At 39.7% G+C, this 21244-nt stretch overlaps 1 protein-coding gene across 3 annotated transcripts in view; it reads left to right on the top strand.

Moving 5' to 3' along the window:
- The window catches only part of LAMP3 (lysosomal associated membrane protein 3), a 51711-nt gene extending 35580 nt beyond the window's left edge, over positions 1 to 16131 (top strand). For 2 of the 3 annotated variants that reach the window (XM_030329985.1, XM_030329983.1), the window contains 3 exons: positions 1891 to 2061; positions 3989 to 4155; positions 15231 to 15290. In XM_030329985.1, coding sequence (XP_030185845.1) covers positions 1891 to 2061; positions 3989 to 4128 — 311 coding nt within the window. In that variant the 3' untranslated portion in view covers positions 4129 to 4155; positions 15231 to 15290. Of the gene's footprint in view, positions 1 to 1890; positions 2062 to 3988; positions 4156 to 15230 lie in introns of all 3 variants that reach the window. The other variant, XM_030329984.1, reaches the window with a different exon arrangement.
- The last annotated feature ends 5113 nt before the right edge of the window (positions 16132 to 21244 follow it).

Below are 21244 nucleotides of genomic sequence, written 5' to 3'. Positions count from 1 at the left end.
GAAGCTGAGAAAGGGGATAAAAGAATTCTAGGTCCCAATAATCCAGGCTCAGCAGTAGTAGCAGGAGCTATAGTAGTCACAATAATGACAATTTGCACATCAGTGGTGATGGTGATGGTATTAGTAACAGTAGTCAGTTGTACTTACAGTGGTAGTGACTGTTGTAATGTTATTGGGAGTGATAGCAGCAGCAGTAGTAGTGGTAGTAAACAACTACCCTGGGGTATAACCCATGGTATAGCAGTACACATGGATAATTCAGTACATCATGTAGGACATTTGCATGTGCCAATGAAGAGTCTACAGTAAATAGTACAGTAATGGCAGGAGACAGCAATCGGGTAGTGGTTAAGATAGCAAGCTCTAGAGGGGTACCTGGGTGGCTCAGTGGGTTGATCATCTGACTGTTGATTTGGGTTCAGATCATGGTCCCAGGGTCGTGGGATCAAGCCCCACATCAGGCTCCACACTGGGCATGGAATCTGCTTAAGATTCTCTCTATCCCTGTGCCCCTCTCCCCTGCTCATGCTCTCTCTCCCTCTCTCTTAAAAAAAAAAAAAAAGATAGCAAGCTCTACAATCAGACTGCTTGAGTCCAAATTCCACTTACTAATTGTAGAATCTTAGGCAAATGTTTTCAATTCTCCAACTCTCCATTTCCTTGTCTGTAAAATGGAGAAAGTAGAACCAATCTCAAATGGTTGTTATGAGAATTAAACAGGAAAGTACACGTAGAGTACCTGCACAGCACCCGGCACATAGCAAGCAGACCCTTAATGTGGGATGTTACCTTAGGCACAGGCAACACATCCACAGAGACAGAAAAGGAGGGAGACTTTCAAGCTCCCTCATTAACAGCCCATGGGTATTCCCTGCAGGCACAACTTTGGTGAATTCACAAGCTCCCTCATTAATAGCCCATGGGTATTCCTTGCAGGCACACTTTGGTGAATTCACTAAGGTCCATAGTCTGGTCCTCAATCATGAGAGCTGTCAGCACCCCCTTACGTATTGTCTGTTTCTTCAAAGAGGCTGATGTTAAACCAAGGTCATGAAATTGATGCATAAAATCAGAATGCAAATTTGTGCATTTTTCATGCAACTGTTTCTTACACCGTCATGCCAGGGGGACTAGCTAGTTGGGTCCTCTGGCCAGTGAACTTTCTCCCATTCAAGAAGCCAAAGTATAATCAAAAGGGTGTTTGATGAATGTAAAATTAGAGCAAATGGAGTTAATTATATGATTAAAATGTTTAGCCCCATCCACCTTGAAGCGGGCGTACCTGTCAGGAAACAAACAGGGCCAGTCCTTAAGCAGAACATTCTCTCCCCAGCAGCACTTAAATGGGCAGAGATGGGCCTCTCCCTTCTCTGTTTCCATGTGGATGGATGTAACAACCCTTCCTAATGATGGGATTAGCCTGTCCTCTTGCTGTATTAATATAATCTAGTAATATGTAAACGCTCCACTTGGAGACTTTGGATGTCTATTCTGATTCATTAAGGGTTCATGTGACTGTCACAGAGAGCGATCTTGCTTCTCTTGTTTCTGAAGTTTTTCTGGGCACTTCTCTGTAGTCCCCAAACACTGACAATAGTCCCCACCACTGCCCCCAATGACTTAAAACAACTGAAGAAAAAGTCCTAAAAGTTCTCATTTCAATGTTGTCACATTCTAATTCATGTGACTTTGCCCCCACATGCTACAGAATACAGGAAAAAGTCCCCAAAGAGCAGAAGAGTGGTTTTTCATGAGGACAGGGCAGAACCCCTGAAAGCCATATGTAAATGAAGGCCATTTAACTATACATGGGCCACCCAGTAACCGCTGGAACTCATTGGATATATGCCAAGATTCTGATGTGCCTATAATTCATCTTTGTGTTTTCAGAGAAAATTTACCAAGGAATGAAAAGTGCTATGGTGATGTTTGAGACTGTGGTTGGGCATTCCTTCAAGTGTGTGAGTGAGCAGAGCATCCAGCTGTCAACCCAGCTTCAACTGAAAACAATGAATGTCCAATTTCAAGCCTTTGATTTTGAAGACGACCAATTTGGAAATGGTAAGTTAAATCTTCATCATGTCACAAACATAAACTTCAGAGACCCAGGGATAGTATCGAGTTGTTTTTTGTGTGTGCAATTGTCAAAGGGACAAGAATCCATGAGCTTCCTACAACAGTATGATTCTATAAAGCTTTTAGGGCCAAGTTCCCCTCCTGCCATTCCTCTGAGTCAACCAACCTCAAAATCAGACACCTTAACCCACCCTTGTCCTCCCACAGCAGGATATGTTCTCTTTATATGACTAAAACATGTATTCTGACTCCTCCAACACACACACACACACACACACACACTCACTGACTGAATCAAAAAGTCAGAAAATACCACCTACAACTTCCTCTTTACAAGCTATTGAGTACTAGTTAACTCAGGTATTTTGAGAGACTTTAAAGATCCTGAGTATTAGTAATATCTAAAATTCAAGATTTCAGAATAGATTCTTTCCCACTTGCAGAGGGAAAAGAGAAAGATGGAATATTTCAAGATAGAAATATACTCTGTTGGGCACCCTGTTTTCAATTATGGACTCAGTTCTCCTGACTAGAGCTTCCTTGTAGCTAGTCTTAGTTCCCATGCAACTTCTGCTTTGTGTTTGAACCACCACAGAGGGAAGCAGGTCCTAGGAAGAAGGCCAGGGACAGACCAGGCTGACTTTCTGAAAAAGTCCTTTTTTCCCCGCTGGGAAAATGGGTTACAAGGATTTCTACATATGTGCAGGAATTGAATTTCAGTTTCTAAAACATTCCTTTCATAATAACTAATGACGTTATGACTACCTCTCAATTTTCATAAACAGATTTAGCTGGAAGATTAGCTGTAACTTAAATTTCTGTAATGTGAATCCAACTTCTCTTTGAGTTCCATTATAAAATTGAAGATGTGCCTACAAAAAACTTCTGACATACTTGCTGGGAAGCATTGAGCAGAAGAAGGAATAAAGTGTGGCTTGCCTCAGATCCCCTAATTTCTGTAGATTTTGTCTGAGTCTTAAAATCTCTGCCTCCATTTTGGACCTTTACCACAGCACCAAGATAAAAATAGTAATATTTCTTAGTAGGTTGGCCCCACTCTGTCATCTTATCTGAAAACTTCCAATCTGGGGAAACTTAAAAATTCATAATAAGGATTTGAAAAGCCTCTGTTATTAATCCTGTGACCTTAAATGAGGCACGCATTTGCTCTTCCTCCGGCTCAGAACCTCTGTGAAGCAGGAAGTGAGCAGGTGTATGAAACCTGGTAGTGGCAGAGATGAGAAATAACACCTTTCAGCAACATACACCTGACTTCTATTAGCAGTGCCCAAAGGGAGATGTAGAAAACTATCTTTTCATTTTTCCCCCTCCTTCCCTCACCCTCTCATCCAATTCTCAGCCTCCCACATTCTCAACCCATTTTAGGGAACTAAAATCCCAGAGCCTGAAAACGATTTCTCCAGCCCCAGACTGTCCGGCAGCCACTGTAAGAAGCAGCGTTTGAATAGAAAACTTTGGCCGTGCAGTTTGACACAGGTCCCTGTTTCCAGAGTTGGGAAACATGACCCCAGAACTTACTGTGGCTTACAGTTCTGATCCTGACTCTCTAGATCAAACCAACATTTCCCAAAGTTGGATCTGCCTCCCGGCTGCATCGGAATCCCCTGGACCCCACCTCCAACCCATCAAAACTAATTTCCAGGATGTGGGGACTGGGTATCTGCAGTTTAATTTAGTCCTTAAGTGATCACAAGCACTGCACATTTCAGATCATTGTGCTGACCCTATCTTCCTCGTTTTCACCTGTGTGTCTGAGGCAGCAGGTGGGAAGCCCAGCAGCTCCGTCTCTCTCTGGGTTTCCTTCTCTGTCAGGCTGAGGCAGGCAGGGGCAGTATCACTTCCCAGCATTGTGGCCAGCCTGTAACACCTGTTACTCTGACTTCAATTGCAGCGGATGAATGCTTCAGTGACAGAAACAGGAGAGAAATCCCTGTGGCCGTGGGCCTGAGTATCGCAGGACTGCTTGTCGTTTTGCTAACAGCATGCCTGGTGGCCAGAAAGAGGCCCAGTAGAGGATATGAACGCGTGTAAAGCCCCACCTTCTTCAAAGTGTGCAAGGTTAAGGCCTTGGGAATTCTGGCTTCATATTCAGCCTGAAGTGAAGGAATCAGTTCTTCTAGTAGCCTATCCGACCCTCCCAATCTTATTAGGAAACCCAACTTTCCCCCAGGGGCCATCTGAAGGCTAAATAAAATGTAGCCACCACTTTCTCCTGTTGGCATAGGGAGGCTGTGCCATATGGGCTTGAATTCCATCTTCCACACCTGGTAATAGAGGGCTGGCTTTGAGAATTAGGGATAAGAAGCAGGGACATGCTTGGGAGAGGGAGAGAGCAAATACCCAAAGGGAGAATTGTAGAAGGACTTTTTCAAACAGCACTGATTTTTCTTACACATTTTGAAGAGTCTCAATATCTAGTTAAAATGTATACATTACTTCTTTAAAAACCAATCCATTTCAAAATAGATTCTAAAGTCATTTAAAACTCCTGAATTGTGCCCAATTCCTGATTTACTTGAATTACAGAATGGTGTTAATAGACTATTATTTTTAAAAAGACATTCTATGCTATTATAATGTGTTATTAGTTAAAAAAAAAAACAACCTAGATAGCTTCCCAACATTTCATTTTTTTAAAATGTTTATTTTTGAGAGAGAGCGTGCGAAACACAGAAGGTGCAGGGGTGGGGGGCAGGTGGCAGAGGATCCAAAGTGGGCTCTGCACTGACAGCACGGAGCACAATGTGGGGCTCGAACTCATGAACCTTGAGATCATGACCTGAGGGGAAGTCAGATGCTCAACTGATGGAGACACTCAAGTGTCCCCCAACATTTCATTTTTTAAAAATAGAAAGCACATATCAAAGATCTTGCCAAACGAAAGAGGATCCAAATTCTTCACCTTCATTTGTTGTCTGTCTTCTTTTTTTTTTGTTTTTTTTTTTAATTTTTTTTTTTTTACGTTTATTTATTTTTGAGACAGAGAGAGATAGAGCATGAACGGGGGAGGGTCACAGAGAGAGGGAGACACAGAATCCGAAACAGGCTCCAGGCTCTGAGCTGTCAGCACAGAGCCCGACGCGGGGCTCGAACCCACGGACTGTGAGATCATGACCTGAGCCGAAGTCGGACGCTTAACCGACCGAGCCACCCAGGCGCCCCTTGTTGTCTGCCTTCTTAACGCTTTTTTTCTCTGCTTTATTTTCTTTGATTCTAGTCTATACTTGTACATTTGTTAATTTGGGCCACAGTAGGGAGGGGATGCAGGCTAAGCATCAAAAATGATCAGGAATGGCAAGCAGAACAGGTAGATCTACGCCAGATTATCACCCACTTTTCCTTTTAAGCAAAGTTTTACCAAGAAAATCATAAACCAGGAGGTTCCTGACTGGATGGGGAAGAAAAATTCTATCAAATATGGCTTGGAATGTTACTTGTGCTTTTCTATTACATTGTTTAAATGGGAGAATTGAGGTTTTCATTTCAGAGACAAGGGGGAGGAATGGGCTTCTGGATGTTTTCAACTGCTTTTCCTAACAGGAAGGTTTGTTTTTCTGTATTTGCCAGAGGTGCCATTCATTGTTTTGAACAGGAAGTGTATGAAAGTTGGCAACAGCTGTATAACCACTGCTTATCTAGGGCATGTACTGGCTTTCCCTGGAAGGATTTTAGCTGTCTCCACTTTCTCAGAAGTGAGGGTGGGGAGGGCAGAGGTTCAAGAGAGCTTCAAGAGCCCCTGACGACGTTCACAGTGTCAGGACATTCCTGTTTCCTTCTTATAACAGTTGATGTTGATGAAAATCTGGGATGGGAGGACCTGGTGTTTCCCAAAGTAACTGTTTTACCAGCAAGGGCTTGCCTTTGGAGAGATGCTCTCTCTCTCCATCTCCAGCAGGTCCTTCCAGCCGGTCCCTCCAGCGGGTCCCTCCAGCAGGTATCAACAAGTACCCCGTTCCTGACTCCCGTACTTGAAAGGTTCTATACTGCAGAGCACAAGCTGCTTATTCACCATGCTCCTCAGCATCCTGTAGAATGACTAAAGGAATGTTCCTCTTCTAGTGTGTGGACATTTCCCCCACAGCACACGGGAAAAAAGCGGAATTAAAATCAAGGAGAGGGGGATAAGGCAGTTCACTTAAGTTCACTTTTCCTTTCTACCATCTTCGGTGAGTTCTTTAGAGTGGCTGCTGCTTAGAGTCCTGTTGTGTACCCCCTCACACACACCCGCCGATTATCTTTTAATTTACTGTGAATTAACATTCTAGTAAGCAAAAAGAGCAAAGCTGTCCTTTGAAAGACTGGTAAATAAAGCCCGGATGCGTTCCGGCCTCTCAGTTCTGCCCACTTTCTGCGTGAGTTCCGGGGAGGGTCTCGGATTGAGAATGCGGCCCGCTACCTGTTGGAAAGTGGCTCTCTGTCCGCCCCTGGATCCTTCTGGAGCTGCCTCCGAGTCTCCCTATTGCGGCTGCAGGTCCAGGGGCCCGAGGCTTCCTGCAGAGCGCTGCTTGTCGCTTTCTGGCGTCGGGGCAGGAGGCTGCTACGCGCACCCCGGGAAGCCCTGCCCAGGAGGCTGGGGTGGGGGTGGGGGTGGGGTGCCGGGGCTGGCAGGCGCTTGACCCTTGCCTTTAGTGAGTGTACCTGCTGCTTGCCTGTCCGGCGAGTTTCAACTCCATTTTCTCTTCTGCTGAGGATAGGGCATCCTGAATTCGCCCCTCCCTCTGCAACCCATCTAGAGATAATGCCCACCTGGAAATAACCATCCATTGTTCATATTGATGTATTTACCTCTCATGAGTATTGTTTTGCTAACTGGAAGTATACAGAGTACACAATTTGAAATCCTTTGTTACCTGTGCATCATAAGCATTTCTCTATGCTATTAAACTTGCAAAGTGTCATTATTATGGCTGCTATCATGAATATGCTATCAACATTATATAATAATTTACTTAATTATTATGTTTAGAATTGTTATTGTTTTTAGGTTTTCCACAAATATGTGATTAAAGAATTACATACGAATTACAAAACAGACAAGACGTTGATTAACAAATGTGTAGAAATGTCTGCCCAATTTTGGTTTTGCCCCATACAGTAAATTGGTTAAAATGGTTATAATTTATTCTGCAGTACTGATTCTTAATTTTTAAGAAAAAAATGGAAGCAAAAGATATATGTAGGTGATTTAAAATTTGAATACTTAAACAAGTATTTAAATTAAATTCTGTTAAATTTTTAAATTTGTTTTAAGTATTACAGAAATACATAAAATGAAAAAGTAGAGTTAAAATAGTGACTAAATTTTCCCGACAGAATTTTCCTTCCTCATTATCTAGTAGATGGGTGGAAGGGAAAAGGGTGTTTAAAAATCACCAGTAGCAGTGGAAATATAAGCTGATGCAATACACTTTGAAAACTGGTGAACAAAAAAGAAACAAGATTCAGAGGAAGAGTTGAGAGCTCAGCAGGACACCTGCTTCCCTAGCACACACACCAAGAAGCCATATGAGAGAAAAAAAAATCCTGTGAACACATACTACCATTCCTAAAACTGGAGAGAAAAAGCCTGGTCATTTTATCTCTTCTCATCTAGGAGTAGTGAAAATGGCTACTGGGAAAAGGAAGCAGGGTAAACACAGAGACTGATAGAAGTGAACTGGGGAACCAACCCCAAATCCCAGGGTACCCCCAGACTATAGCTAATTCCCAAGGTACAGAAAAGAAGAAAGAATCCCAATAGGTAGTTCAATGGGAAACATTAACTGATCTCACAATGGGAAGAAATATCCTAATTTACCCAAATGATGTTAAAGGAAATTCAATGTCATGGATGAAATGCCCAAGCATAAGCAAGATGAAACAAGGTACATGACCACTATGCAAAATTATTGCGGCAAAAGAATGTAAGAATAAGGCTAGATTAAAATATGGCTACAGAGTTTTAGTTTGGCAAGATGAAAAATGTTCTGGAAATGGATAGTGGTGATGGTTGCACAAACTGTGAATGTACTTAATGTCACTGAAGTGTACACTTGAAAACAGTTAAGGGACACCTGGGTGGCTCAGTCAGTTAAGCGTCCCACTTTGGCTCAGGTCATGATCTCACGGTTCATGGGTTCAAGCTCCTCGTTAGGCTCTGTGCTCACAATTCAGAGCCTGTAGTCTGCTTTGGATAATGCATCTCCCTCTCACTCTGCCTTCCCCCCCCCCAAAGTAAATAAAACATTAAAAAAACAGTTAATTTTATGTTATATATATTTTACCACAATTAAAGGAGGGAGAGTTAGAAAGGAATATAGTTGATAAAATACAAAGAAAACGTAACTCAAGAAACAGAAATCCCTGACAGTTGATTTTGCTGAGAATCACTTAATAAGAGTGTGAATTCCATATAACCAGAACTCAGGGGTGAAATGTTATAATGAAAGAGTGAGGTGAATGGGAGAGTTCATTCCTATGAGTGAACAAATTGAGTATCAAAGCAATGCATAGTAACAAATAGTAAGAGGCAGAATAGAGCTGAAAAATGAGTTATCTTCAAGAGAAAAGAACTGAAATAAGCATTTAATGCAGATAAAAAATAAGATCATACCATGATAGGGCAGCTGCTAGGCATGGGAGATATTCAGATTGTCTAAAATAAGGATAATTGGTGCCTCTAAAGTAGAGATTTCAAAAATAGGAAGAAGATAAATTTGATAGTTTTAGAGATTTTGCTTAAGATAAATGTTTGAAGTTGCAGATTGCAAGAGCACAGTGTAACCCAGGAAAAAATAGACACAGAAAGCTTAACATTGGGCACCTGGGTGGCTCAGTCGGTTGAGTGTCCAACTCTTGATGTCTGCTCAGGTTATGGTCTCACAGTTGGGATTGAGTCCTGCATAGGGCTCTGTGCTAACAGTGAGGAGCCTGCTTGGGATTCTCTCTCTCTCACTCTCTCAGCTCCTTCCCCACTTGTGTGTGCATGCATGTAGAACACACAAGCGCTGCGCTCTCTCTGTCTCTCAAAATAAATATTTTTTTAAAAGAAAGCTTAACATTAAGATACAGCCAAACTAAGCTATAGAACTTTAAAGATAAAGAATTCTTTAGACATACAAATTCTCCCTCTCCATTAAAAAACCAAATCACCTATAACATTTAAATCCAGCAAACAACATCTACAAAATCCTAAGGGGAAGAAAGTGTGACTCCGAAATATCATTTACTAAGATAATAGGCAGGTATCCTCAAACATGAAATAATTCAAGAGATATAACACCAAGGAGCTTTTCTTAAAGATAGTGTTTGACAATGAAATTTGGTAAGATCAGAGAGAAGCCACATTATAAACAAGAACATAAGCAAATATCTCTCTGGAATAGAGAAGCCACAGTTTTAAAAAAAAAAAGCATTTTATCTATTTAAATAGATAAATGGAAAAAGCATTAAACAACTATGGGTCTGAAAATTTATCATACAGATACATCTTGTATATGAAAACCATGTACATGGTTTTTCATCACAACATTATTTGTAATAGTAAGAGTTTGAAACAAGAGAAGTGTCCATCAGTCTGGAACAGATACATCCCACAACAGAATATAGTTATAAGCAAGAATGAGAACATACATTTTTATGTATGTATAGGAAAGTTACCCAAAATATATTGTTAAGTGAAAAAACATAATGCATAATAGTGAGAAAAGGAGGAAATAAAATATATTTTCATTTTTGCTTATACCTGAAACATTGGAAATGTATATGGAAAACCAGTGGTTAAGACAGGGGTGACAAAAAAGATGAGACAAAGGTGAAAGTGGAACTTCTCAACATACAACATTTTGTATTATTTTGAGTTTGAATCAGGAATGTGTGTTATATATTTGAAACGTATTTTTTTAAAACTATTGGAATGATAGTTATCAAATAGAATTGAAATGTTATAAACCAGAACAATGATTTAAAAAATAATGTATCTATTCAGGGGCACCTGGGTGGCTCAGTCAGTTAAGCATCTGACTTTGGCTCAGGTCATGATCTCATGGTTGGGGGGGGGTGGTGTGCAGGGTCGTGAGATGGAGCCCCTTGTTGGGCTCTGTGCTGACAGCTGGGAACCTGGAGCCTGCTTCCCTCGCTTTCTGCCCCTCCCCCACTTGTGCTCTGTCTTTCTCTCTCTCTCTCTCTCTCAAAAATAAACATTAAAATTTTTGTAAAAAAATAATACATTTATTCAAAATTTGAGTTGGGAATAAGAGAGAGAGAAGGGAATCTGTTAGTGCTAATCTTTCAAAACATTATCAATAGATAATGTCTAAATTGGAAACACAGAGTTTAGAAAATGCATACTGTCTCTCACATATTTCATAACCTCTTAATGCACTTCATAATCCTTTAGTGTGTATTTATAGTCTCTTTTTTGAACCTTAAAGAGATCTTTTATGAAACAATACTTCCTGTGACAAAGTTACATTTATTTGAAGTTTGGTAGTTTTCCCAGTTTTGTTTTAGCTTTTTTCTTCTGTGAAATCAATTAAAATAAGCAATTTTGGTAAATAGCATTTGTATGATCCTATTTTAATAAAAGTATGTGTATATATTTTTCTACCCATGTCCTTATAGTTGTAAAGAAAGATGCCTGAAATTATATTTGTCCATGTTTTCGCAAGGATAATTTCTGGGTGGGTGGTTTTCAGGTGATTGGTTTTGTAAGGGTTCCGGGGGAGGCTGGCCCAAAATGTACCACAATGGCATACTGATTATTTTGAGTTGAATCTACTTGGGAAACGGCCAGTGCAAGGACATTCAGACCCTCCTCGGTCACCCTGAAAGCAGGAAATCTCCCATATGAAAGGTACCCTCCCTGTAAAACACACAGTAAAAACACATCCTGTCACCAGAGAGAGGAACGTTAAAGCCAAGAAAGCTATAGAAACAAACCCTGTTACTTTTTATTAATCTGCTATCTCAGCCCAAATTCCGCTTAGAATTCCTTACTAATTGACGCTCCCAAACATCTGTTCTTTTTATCCTGTCAAGTCCTCACAAATGCAGTACCTCTTTGTTTAAATGTATAGAAACTGCCTGCATTGGTCATTTCTTTGGGTATCAATTTCATTACTGATGAATTACTGTGCACATATAATAAAACTTAGGGTTTTTTTCCTCCTTTTAATCTGTAATTCTTAAACCAGCTGGAAGAATCTTGGAGGAAAGAAGAAATTTCTTCCTCTCCTACAGTTTTTATTTTTTTATTTGTGCTTTTCTAAATCATCTTAATTATTTGTAAAGAGAAAAATATCATTTTTTGAAAATTGAATGATGTTTTGTCAGGCATACACATGAGCACACACACACACTCATCTATGTACAGAGGAAGCAATTGCCTTCCAAGGTTTGCAGTGATTCATTGAAATGGAAGAATTGTGGTGATCAGATCATTGTTTTCTTTGTGTACTTTTCTGCATTTTATTATTATTATTATTATTATTATTATTATTTTATTTTAGAGAGAGCATGTGCATGCACATGTGAACAGGGGAGGGGCAGAGGGCGAGGGAATCTCAAACAGGCTCCACACTCAGCACCGAGTCTGCTGGGGGGGCTCAAGGAGGCTCCACACTCAGCATGGAGTCTGATGAGGGGCTCAATCTCATGACTCTGGGATCATGACCTGAGCAGAAATCAAGAGTCGGTCGCTCAACCGACTGAGCCACCCAGGTGCCCCACTTTTCTGCATTTTAACAGCATTTAAGCTATGTGATATTAAATACTGTTAAATTATATGGAAAGTGAAGGCTGCTGTCTACTCCCATCCCAGCCCTTCCCCAGCATCTTGTCTATCTTTTCACTTCTGGCATACCTGCAGTTTTTTGGGGGTTCATGCAACGCTCCATGATTTTAGGGAACTTCTCTGTCAGCACACTGAGATCCACCACATTCTTTTTAGTGGCCACAATATCTTCTATTGTATGGATATACCATTTAACATTTTTGATGGATATCTAGATTGCCCATTTTGCTCTCATAAAATGAGATTATTGTAACATATCTTTGTGTACTTACATGAATAGATCTTTATAATACCCTATGGTGGAATTATTTTAGCATATGTGTTTCACATTATGGTCAATAGGTAGGTGCTTTGCATTTTGTTTTAACATTTTTGTATCTTTTCCTAAATCATTCTAATCAAATTAACTTCTTAATTTGTCAACGTTCTTTTTTATCTAAGAAATACATATTTACTAATATACTAAATAACAAAATTGTGTACTCCAAAAGGGCTTATCATGAAAAGTAACATTTCCCTGCCCTTCCTCTAAGAGACAAAGTACTTTTAACTAATTTTAATAATTTCTTATGGTAACTATCTCAATAATTCTTTTTTTAATTTTTTTAAAGTTTATGTATTATTGAGAAACAGAAAGAGACAGAGCATGAGCATGGGAGGGACAGAGAGAAGGAAGACACAGAATCTGAATCAGGCTCTAGGCTCTGAGCTGTCAGCACAGAGCGCGAAGCAGGGCTTGAACTCACAAATGGCGAGATTTTGACCTGAGCCAAAATTGGACGCTTCATCGACTGAGCCACCCAGACACCCCTCAATAATTCTTTTAAAAAATGTTAAAAAGCTTTTCTATTTCTCAATTTATTAGCTTTAAACTTCTTATTATGGCAGATAAGGATTTCATACTCTTAACAACATCCCTTCTATTGTTATATCACTGTTTTTTGTTAAATCAATAAGGTATATATTATCATCATTATGTAAATATTGTCCACTGCCAAATGAAATAGTATAGGACAAGCACAGGGCATGTCTTGTACAGATTTGTTGAGTCTCTATCGTTCTCTCTCCCTGGTCCCTCCTGATCCTTTTTTGTCTGACCTCAGGTGAGAATTGATCCTTGGTTTGTTTTGATATTGGTTCATGAGACGATCTCATGAATATATTCTCATATCTATTCTTTTTATTTTTCATGATCTTATGATATATTTATTCAAATATTTGAAATTTTCATTAAAATTTTTCTTTGCATTTGTCTTAAACTAAGATGATATGACGTTTTACCTTACAAACCCTTGCCCTCACCTTGTTCTTCTTCATCCCGTTCTCCCCTTAGCCATCTATAGGCCATTACTTTTATTGGTTTATCATGCATTTATCCTTCCAGATCTTCTTTAAGTAAATGCAAGAAATATATCTTCATTTCCTCTTTACTTACATAAAACATTGTAGTACTATATGCATTTTTCTCTGCGTTACTTTTTTCCCCTTAACATGTGCTGGAGATTTTTCTTCTTTACTTTTTTTTTATTTGAGTACAGCTGACACACGGTATTACATTAGTTTCAGGTGGACAAAGTAGTGATTCAACTTCCCTATAGGTTATTATGTTCACCACAAGTGTAGCTACACCTGTCACCATGCACCGCTATTATAATATCATTGACTATATTCCCTATGCTGTACCTTTCATCCCTGTGACTTATTTGTTCCATAACTGGAAGCCTGTGTCTCCTACTCCTCTTCACTCATTTTACTCATTCCCTACTCCCCTTTCCTCCCCGTCAGTTTTTTTTTTTTTATGTATTTATAGACCTGATTCTGCTTTTTGTTTGTTTATTCTTGTGTTTTCGTTTTTTAGATTCCACATATGTGTGGAAATGATATGGTATTTGTCTTCCTCAATCTGACTTATTTCACTGAGCATAATACCCTATAGGTCCATCCAGGTTGTTGCAAATGCAAGATCTCATTCTTTTTATGGCTGCATTATACTCGATTGTGCGTATATGTGTGTATATACATACACATATCACATCTTCTTTAACCATTCATCTATTGCCTTTTCTCTATCCTTGAATAAGATATAGTTCTCTATACTTATTTGTATTCAATCGAGTTCCCTTTTATCCTCATGGCTCTCCATCTTTCTCCAGTTGAGACTGACTACATTTTAAACAAACAGAATAAATACTCTCTAATGAAATAAAGAAAAAAAATTTTATTTTCAAAGTTTATTCATTTATTTTGAGACAGAGTGTGCGTGTGCGCACAAGCGGGGGCAGGAGGGCGGGCGCAGAGAGAGAGAAAGGGAGAGAGAGAAACCTAAGCAGGCTCTGCGCTGACAGCTTGAACCCACGAACCATGAGATCATGACCCAAGGGCTTGAACCCATGAACCACGAGATCATGACCTGAGCTGAAACCAAGAGTCGGATGCCTAACCAACTGAGCCACCCAGATGCCTCTAAAGAAAAAAGTTTTGACAAATTTACAAATGTTCATTTTTAAGCTCTCATAAATAATTAGAACTTTAAGTGTAGCAAAAAAATATTTTACAAAGTAGATAAACATCACATGTTTTCAAGAGATCAGGTATAATCTAACAACAATCTCTTGTATGTAAGCACATTCTTTTTTTTTTTTTTCAACGTTTTTTTATTTATTTTTGGGACAGAGACAGAGCATGAACGGGGGAGGGGCAGAGAGAGAGGGAGACACAGAATCGGAAACAGGCTCCAGGCTCCGAGCCATCAGCCCAGAGCCTGACGCGGGGCTCGAACTCACAGACCGTGAGATCGTGACCTGGCTGAAGTCGGACGCTTAACCGACTGCGCCACCCAGGCGCCCTGTAAGCACATTCTACTTTTCAGAGAACACACCTGGAAGAAAACATGTCTAACGATTATTAAGTATCTATTAATTGCTGGGGGTGCCTAGGTGGCTCAGTCGGTTAGGAGTCAGACTCTTGATCTCAGCTCAATTCCTGATCTCAGGATCCTGAGTTCGAGCCCTGCATTAGACTCCATGTTGGGCATGGAGCCTTTAAAAAAAAAAAACAAACCTATTAATTGCTGCAAAGATAAGGGTATCTTGTTTAATCCCCCAAGAATCTTATACATTATTTGCTTATTTTATAAATGAGGAAATTGCAAGGTTCAATAACTCATCCAAGTTCACACAGTTAGTGGTGAAATTAAAAGTCAAGCTTGGTGGCATATCAACTATACTTCAATTTAAAAAAAAAAAGTCAAGCTTGGATTTGACTCAAAAGTTCATATTCTTCCCACTCTAGTCTGCTTTCTGGTCTGTCCTCACCAAACCTTACCTGCTATGTTGTATTTTTTTCTTTCTCCCTCTCTTAGTTGATGAGTGTTCATCTGACTACACAATTGTGCTTCCTGTGATTGGGGCCATTGTGCTTGGTCTCTGCGCTGTGGGTTTGATTGTCTATGGAATCCGCCAAAGACGTGAATCATCTGGATACCAGAGAATCTAATTGGCTCCCAGAGGAAAAGAAAGTAATGGAGTTTAGAGAATTCTTTCATCATTTCCAGAATGTTGGGGACTTCCCTTAGAGTGAGTCCTTCTGACAATATAAACCACTGTCTTTCACAAAAACTAAGTCATTTCTGATTTAAATTCAAGCAACAAATCAATTTCTACATATTTTTTGTTTATTTTATGAAAGATATAGTGAGCTGCTTGAGTATTTTCCAGTTTCCTTCAAAATATTTTAACCATTCAAATCAACATTTGAGATATGTTAAATTAATATAATGCATGTAAAGTGGTATATGCTCCCAAATTATAAACTAAAATGTTAATTGTAACTAATGCTACCTGTGCACATTGGAATTTTATTTTATCCTTCGTCTTTCCCAATAAAAAAAATGCCTCTTCTTTGTCTATAAAATGGACTTCCAGAACTTTTCTTATCCATGTTTTATATGATATACATGTCTGATGATCTGCTTGCCTCCTTTCCACTTTAATTTTTTTTAATCATCAAAAATCCCACTATATCACAGTTTGTCTAGGTTTGATGTGGCTCCAACAAGAGGAACAAATCAGCTTATACTTTTAATCTTGATGACTCCTCCTGCAGAATCACTAAAGGCTAAGAATTAGGTGGCTACAGACAACAGAATTAAATAATAATCAAGAAACATAATCCTTAATAGTTGAACACATATATGCCAGACACTTGGCTAAGTTTACATTCCATTGAATCCTCCCAACTTATAGATGAGTAAACTCAAACTTGAGGAAATTGATCACCTCAATGTCACCCAGCTAACAAATGGCAGAGCCAAAATTTGACTGCCAGTTGGTCTGGTGCCAACATCTACGGACTTCACTACATCAACTTGGCTACAAGAACAATGACACTGAATTCTGCCTGAAGCCTCACACCAGCAAGTGCTCCTTTTTTCACAGAGAAAAGGAATTTCTCCAGAATCATAAGAGATAAGGGGACATGAAAGGACTTGATAGATAATGAAATAGGAGATCTTTAATAAAGTTCTCTGCCTCCTTGAAGGAGACTAAGGGGCTCTGCAAAACATCAGTTTCTCATTTTTATGGGACTGTGCAGCTGTGGATCTAAAGATAAAGGAATGGAGTAAACATCTCAACTCATTTTTTATTTCTTTGAAAACAGAAATCTAACCTCCAGCCAACTTTTCTTTCTTGAAGGTAGATCCCCCCCTTGTGGTAACTTGCTTCTTCTGCTCTGTTAGAACCACATTTTCTATTCTAGTACACTTTATTCTGTAGAGCAGCCTGCCAAGAATTGTATTCACTGCTTGTTCTTACAACTAAACAAACGAACTAAGTATACTAACAGAAAAGACCACATACCCCTAGAATTCTTTAGGAAAGGAATAATTTGGGTCACCCCAGAGTACATAATGACTTTCCTGATTTGTTCTCTTATGAGTCAGTAGGCTTGGCAAGGTCCTCAGTTTAGTCTTAATGGAATATGAATTGAATTAGAAGTTTTTGTAATAAAAACTTATTTTGGAGGTTAATTTATGTCTTTCATTTCTGATAACTCAATTTTCATGCTATAAAAACTTTTTACTATGGTAGTGGAGAGTTTTGCTTGAATCAGTAAGTTAAATCATCTTTCTATAATTCGTTTTGTTTTATTCTCTACTACCACTTTATTACCAGGTAGGAAGACCTATTTGAAAGAATCTGAATTTTTGAGAAGTGAACCATATTAAAATTATAAGTTAAATCTCTCAACTCTTAGACCAGACTAACAGACTGGATTACTGGTTTACTTAAGTGCTGCCACGAATTCATCCATCCATTTATTCACTCATTCAACCAACACTGAATAAGGTCTTTCTAAATACCATATACTCTGTTGTGGATTGAGATAAATTAGAAGTCCTGTCTTAGGTGTATTAGTCCTGTATATCTACTTAACAAGTTAACTCAAAACTTAGCAGCTTAAAACAACAAACATTTATTTTCTCACAGTTTCTGAGGGTCAGAAATCTGACAGCAGCTTTACCCGGGTGGTTCTGGCTCAGGGTCTCTTACCAGGTGGCATTTAAACTGCTGACCAGAGTTACAGTCATCTGAAAGTTCAACTGGGGCTGAAGGATCTGCTTCCAAGTTCACACCATGTGGCATATCTATAGGAATGCTCACATCATGACAGCTGACTTTCCCCAGGTGAGTGATTCAAGAGAGAGACACTGACTACCTATTCCCAAAAGTTACATACCATCACCTGTGCTGTATTCTATTGGTCACACCAACCATCTCTGGTACAATGTGGGAGTAAAGACCAGGAGAGGTGGAAATCAACGGTGACCATCTTGGATGCTGGCTATTCCAGGTCCATTTTCAAGGTTCAATTACTGGTACTTTCTGGGGGGAATTCAGGTAAATAAATTCCAGTATTTACACTAATAATAATGGCTTAATAGGAAACTATACAAAGGGCAATGAGGGCATGGCCCTTTCCAGCCCGCTACCAACTCTATCCCAGGTGTAGCACCTCCCCAGGAGAGAAGACTCTCAGGCTCTGGTGCTAACAGTGTACGGACCAGCTGCTGCTCAGGCAGATTTGCCTTTTCACAAAGGCTGGTAGTTGGCCCATTGCTCTACAACATTAACTGATAGCTTTGCCTCAGGGATGTGTTAACTCTCCGTCATAACATAATCCAAAGAGATCTGGACCACACAGATATCCCACAGGACATCACACTGAACCATTATTTTGATGACATTATGCTAATTAGACAAGCACAAAGCGATTATTATGTTGGAGGTCTTGGTAAGAAATATGTATTCCAGGAAGCAGGAGACAAACCCTATGAAGATTCAGGGACTGACTAGTTCATTGAAATTTTTAGGGAGCCAGGGGGTCAGGGCCATGCCATATATCCACTTCAAAATAAAATGCAGATGTTTTGCATGTTGCATCCTTTCTACAAAGAAGAAACCATAGGTTCTTAGGTTCTGGAGGCAACATTCCACAGCTAGGAAAAGTCGTCTGCTCATTTACCAGGTGACATAGAAAGTGATCAGTTTTGGGGCGCCTGGGTGGCGCAGTCGGTTAAGCGTCCGACTTCAGCCAGGTCACGATCTCGCGGTCCGTGAGTTCGAGCCCCGCGTCGGGCTCTGGGCTGATGGCTCAGAGCCTGGAGCCTGTTTCCGATTCTGTGTCTCCCTCTCTCTCTGCCCCTCCCCCATTCATACTCTGTCTCTCTCTGTCCCAAAAATAAAAATAAAACGTTGAAAAAAAAAATTTAAAAAAAAAGAAAGTGATCAGTTTTGAGTGGGGCCAGAACAGGAGAGGGCAGTACAGCAACTCTAGGCCATAATGCAATCAGCCCTACTGCTTGAGCTCTACAATCAGGCAGACCTCAGGGTGTTGGAGATATCAGTGGTGAAAAAGGGACAGTATGGAATTTTTGGCAACCTCCAGCAGGAGAATCATAACACAGGTCCTGGGTGTTCTGGAGTAAGGCCGAGGCCATGTCATTTGCTGCAGAGAAATAGATGCCCTTTAAGAGTCAGCTCTTGGCATGTTACTGGGTCCTGGAACACTTGACTTTGGGACACCAACTTACCCTATATCCAGAATAGCCCATTTTGAGCTGGATTCTGTCATATCCACTAAGCAATAAAGTCAGATGGGTCTAACAGTAATCAGTTGTAAAATGGGTAATATGACAGAGGTCAATAAACTATAGCTCATGGTTTGGACATCTGTTTTTGTAAATAAAGTTTTGTGGAGTATAGCTATCCGGGCCCTTTTGTTTACATGTTGTCTATGGCTGCTTTACAACAGCAGAGTTGAATAGTTGTGATAGAAACTGGTCCACAAAATCTACGTGGGGCTGGATCTCACAAACTGGAGATCATAACCTGAGCCAAAACCAAAAGCTAGAGGCTTAACCACTGAGCCACCCTGGTGCCCCTCATTGTGGTTTTGATTTGTATTTCCCTGATGATTAGAAATGTTGAGCACCTTTTGACATAGGTGTTGGCTATTTGTATGTCTTCTTTGTAAAAGTGGCTATTCCAATCCTTTGATCATTTTTAAGTTGGATTATTTGGGTTTTTTTGCTATTGAGTTGAATGAATTCTTTATGTTGTAGGTATTAACCTGTTGGCTTGTAACCCTCCTGGGAGCTTCCCAGGTGTAATCTAAATTTAGCCCCAATACAAGGAGGGCAAGGAGAGACAAAAGGAAGGGGCAGGTCACTCCAGGTTGGTAAGGTGGCAGTTTTAATAAGCAAGGAGAACTTACATATGAAGCTTGTCTTGGGCAGCAGCAAGACAATTGGATCCCCACACCTGCCTGCTAGATCTTAAAAGTTTATAAAGAGGTCCTAATTGGATTCAGTCACATATACCCTCCAGTCATTTTCAACACATCACCATCTCAAGGCTGTGTCCTTAGAGCAGCCTCTGGGAGTGGGAAAGGCAAGCAGAACCCACAGTCTAAGGATAGGGGAGGGAGTGAGGAGCCTTTGAGCACCTGAGTCCAGCTCAAGGATTAATCGTCAGTCATATCTTTTTTGATGACGTTCCCCAACAAAACCTCTTATCAGATATAGGGTTTGCAATTATGTTTTCCCATTCTTAAGTTGCCTTTTCATTTGTTGACTGTCTCCTTTGCTGTGCTGAAGCTTTTTAGCTTGATGTAGTCCCAACTTGTTTACTTTTGCTTTTGTTACCTTTGCTTTCGGTGTCATATCGAAAAAAAATCATTGCCAAGACCAATGCCAAGGAGCTTTTTCCCTATGTTTTCCTCTAGTGGTATAAGAGAGAGGTCCAGTTTCATTCTTTTGCATGAGGGCATCCAGTTTTCCCAGGACCATTTACTAAGGAGACCATCCTCTCCCCATTATGTGTATCTGGCACTCTTGTCAACGACTAGTTGATAATATACACGCATGGGTTTATTTCTGGGCTTTCTACTTTGTTTCATTGGTCTGCTCATATTCTTTGACAGCTTTCTATTACATTATAGTTCTCTTATTTATTTGTGGGAGTTATTTATATATTAAGAAAAGTAGCCCTTCATCTGTGATAAGAGTTATAAAATTATTCCCAATTTACTGTTTGTTTTTTCCTAAGTATGTTTTGCTCTGCATATCTTCAACAAAATTATATAGTTGAATTTATTAATTCTTTTTCTGTTATAGTTTGAGTATTGTGTTACACCTAGAAAAAACCTTTCTCTTTTAAAGTCTCCCATGGTGTCTTCTAGTTCTTTCATGCTTCCATCTTTTACACTTAATCTCTTATTCACTTGGAACTTATTTTGATTTTAGGTGTTAAGAAGTGATTAGGGGTTCAACTTTTTTTCTCAGAGAACTAGCCTCTTGTCCAAATATCACTTCTTTAATGATTAAGTCTTAAAATCTAAAATGTATGCTCCATTTTATTTATTTTATTTTTTTTAAAACCTCCTATAAACCAGCTGTTTTTTTTTTAAACGTTTATTTATTGAGACAGAGAGAGACAGAGCATGAACGGGGGAGGGTCACAGAGAGGGAGACACAGAACCTGAAACAGGCTCCAAGCTGTCAGCACAGAGCCCGACGCGGGGCTCGAACTCACGGACCGCGAGATCATGACGTGAGCCGAAGTCAGCCGGGCGCCCCTGTATGTTCCATTTTAGCAAGGACCTGTTAAGCATCTATGAACACAGGTTTTTTTTTTTTCTTTTAAACTATTAGTAAGATTAATTAATTATATTAATATTGAATCATTCTTATATTTCTGGAATAAACCTAAGTCATGGTATATTATTTTCACATGCTACCAGATACTTTAATTAATAAAACATTTGGCAGTTTTTACATTGATATTCATAAGTGAAATTGGACTATATTATGTG

Source organism: Lynx canadensis, chromosome C2 (genome assembly GCF_007474595.2).
Source record: "Lynx canadensis isolate LIC74 chromosome C2, mLynCan4.pri.v2, whole genome shotgun sequence".
Lineage (NCBI taxonomy): Eukaryota > Metazoa > Chordata > Mammalia > Carnivora > Felidae > Lynx > Lynx canadensis.
Note: the sequence above shows the minus strand (reverse complement) of the source record. Positions and strands in the feature narration are given on the sequence as shown.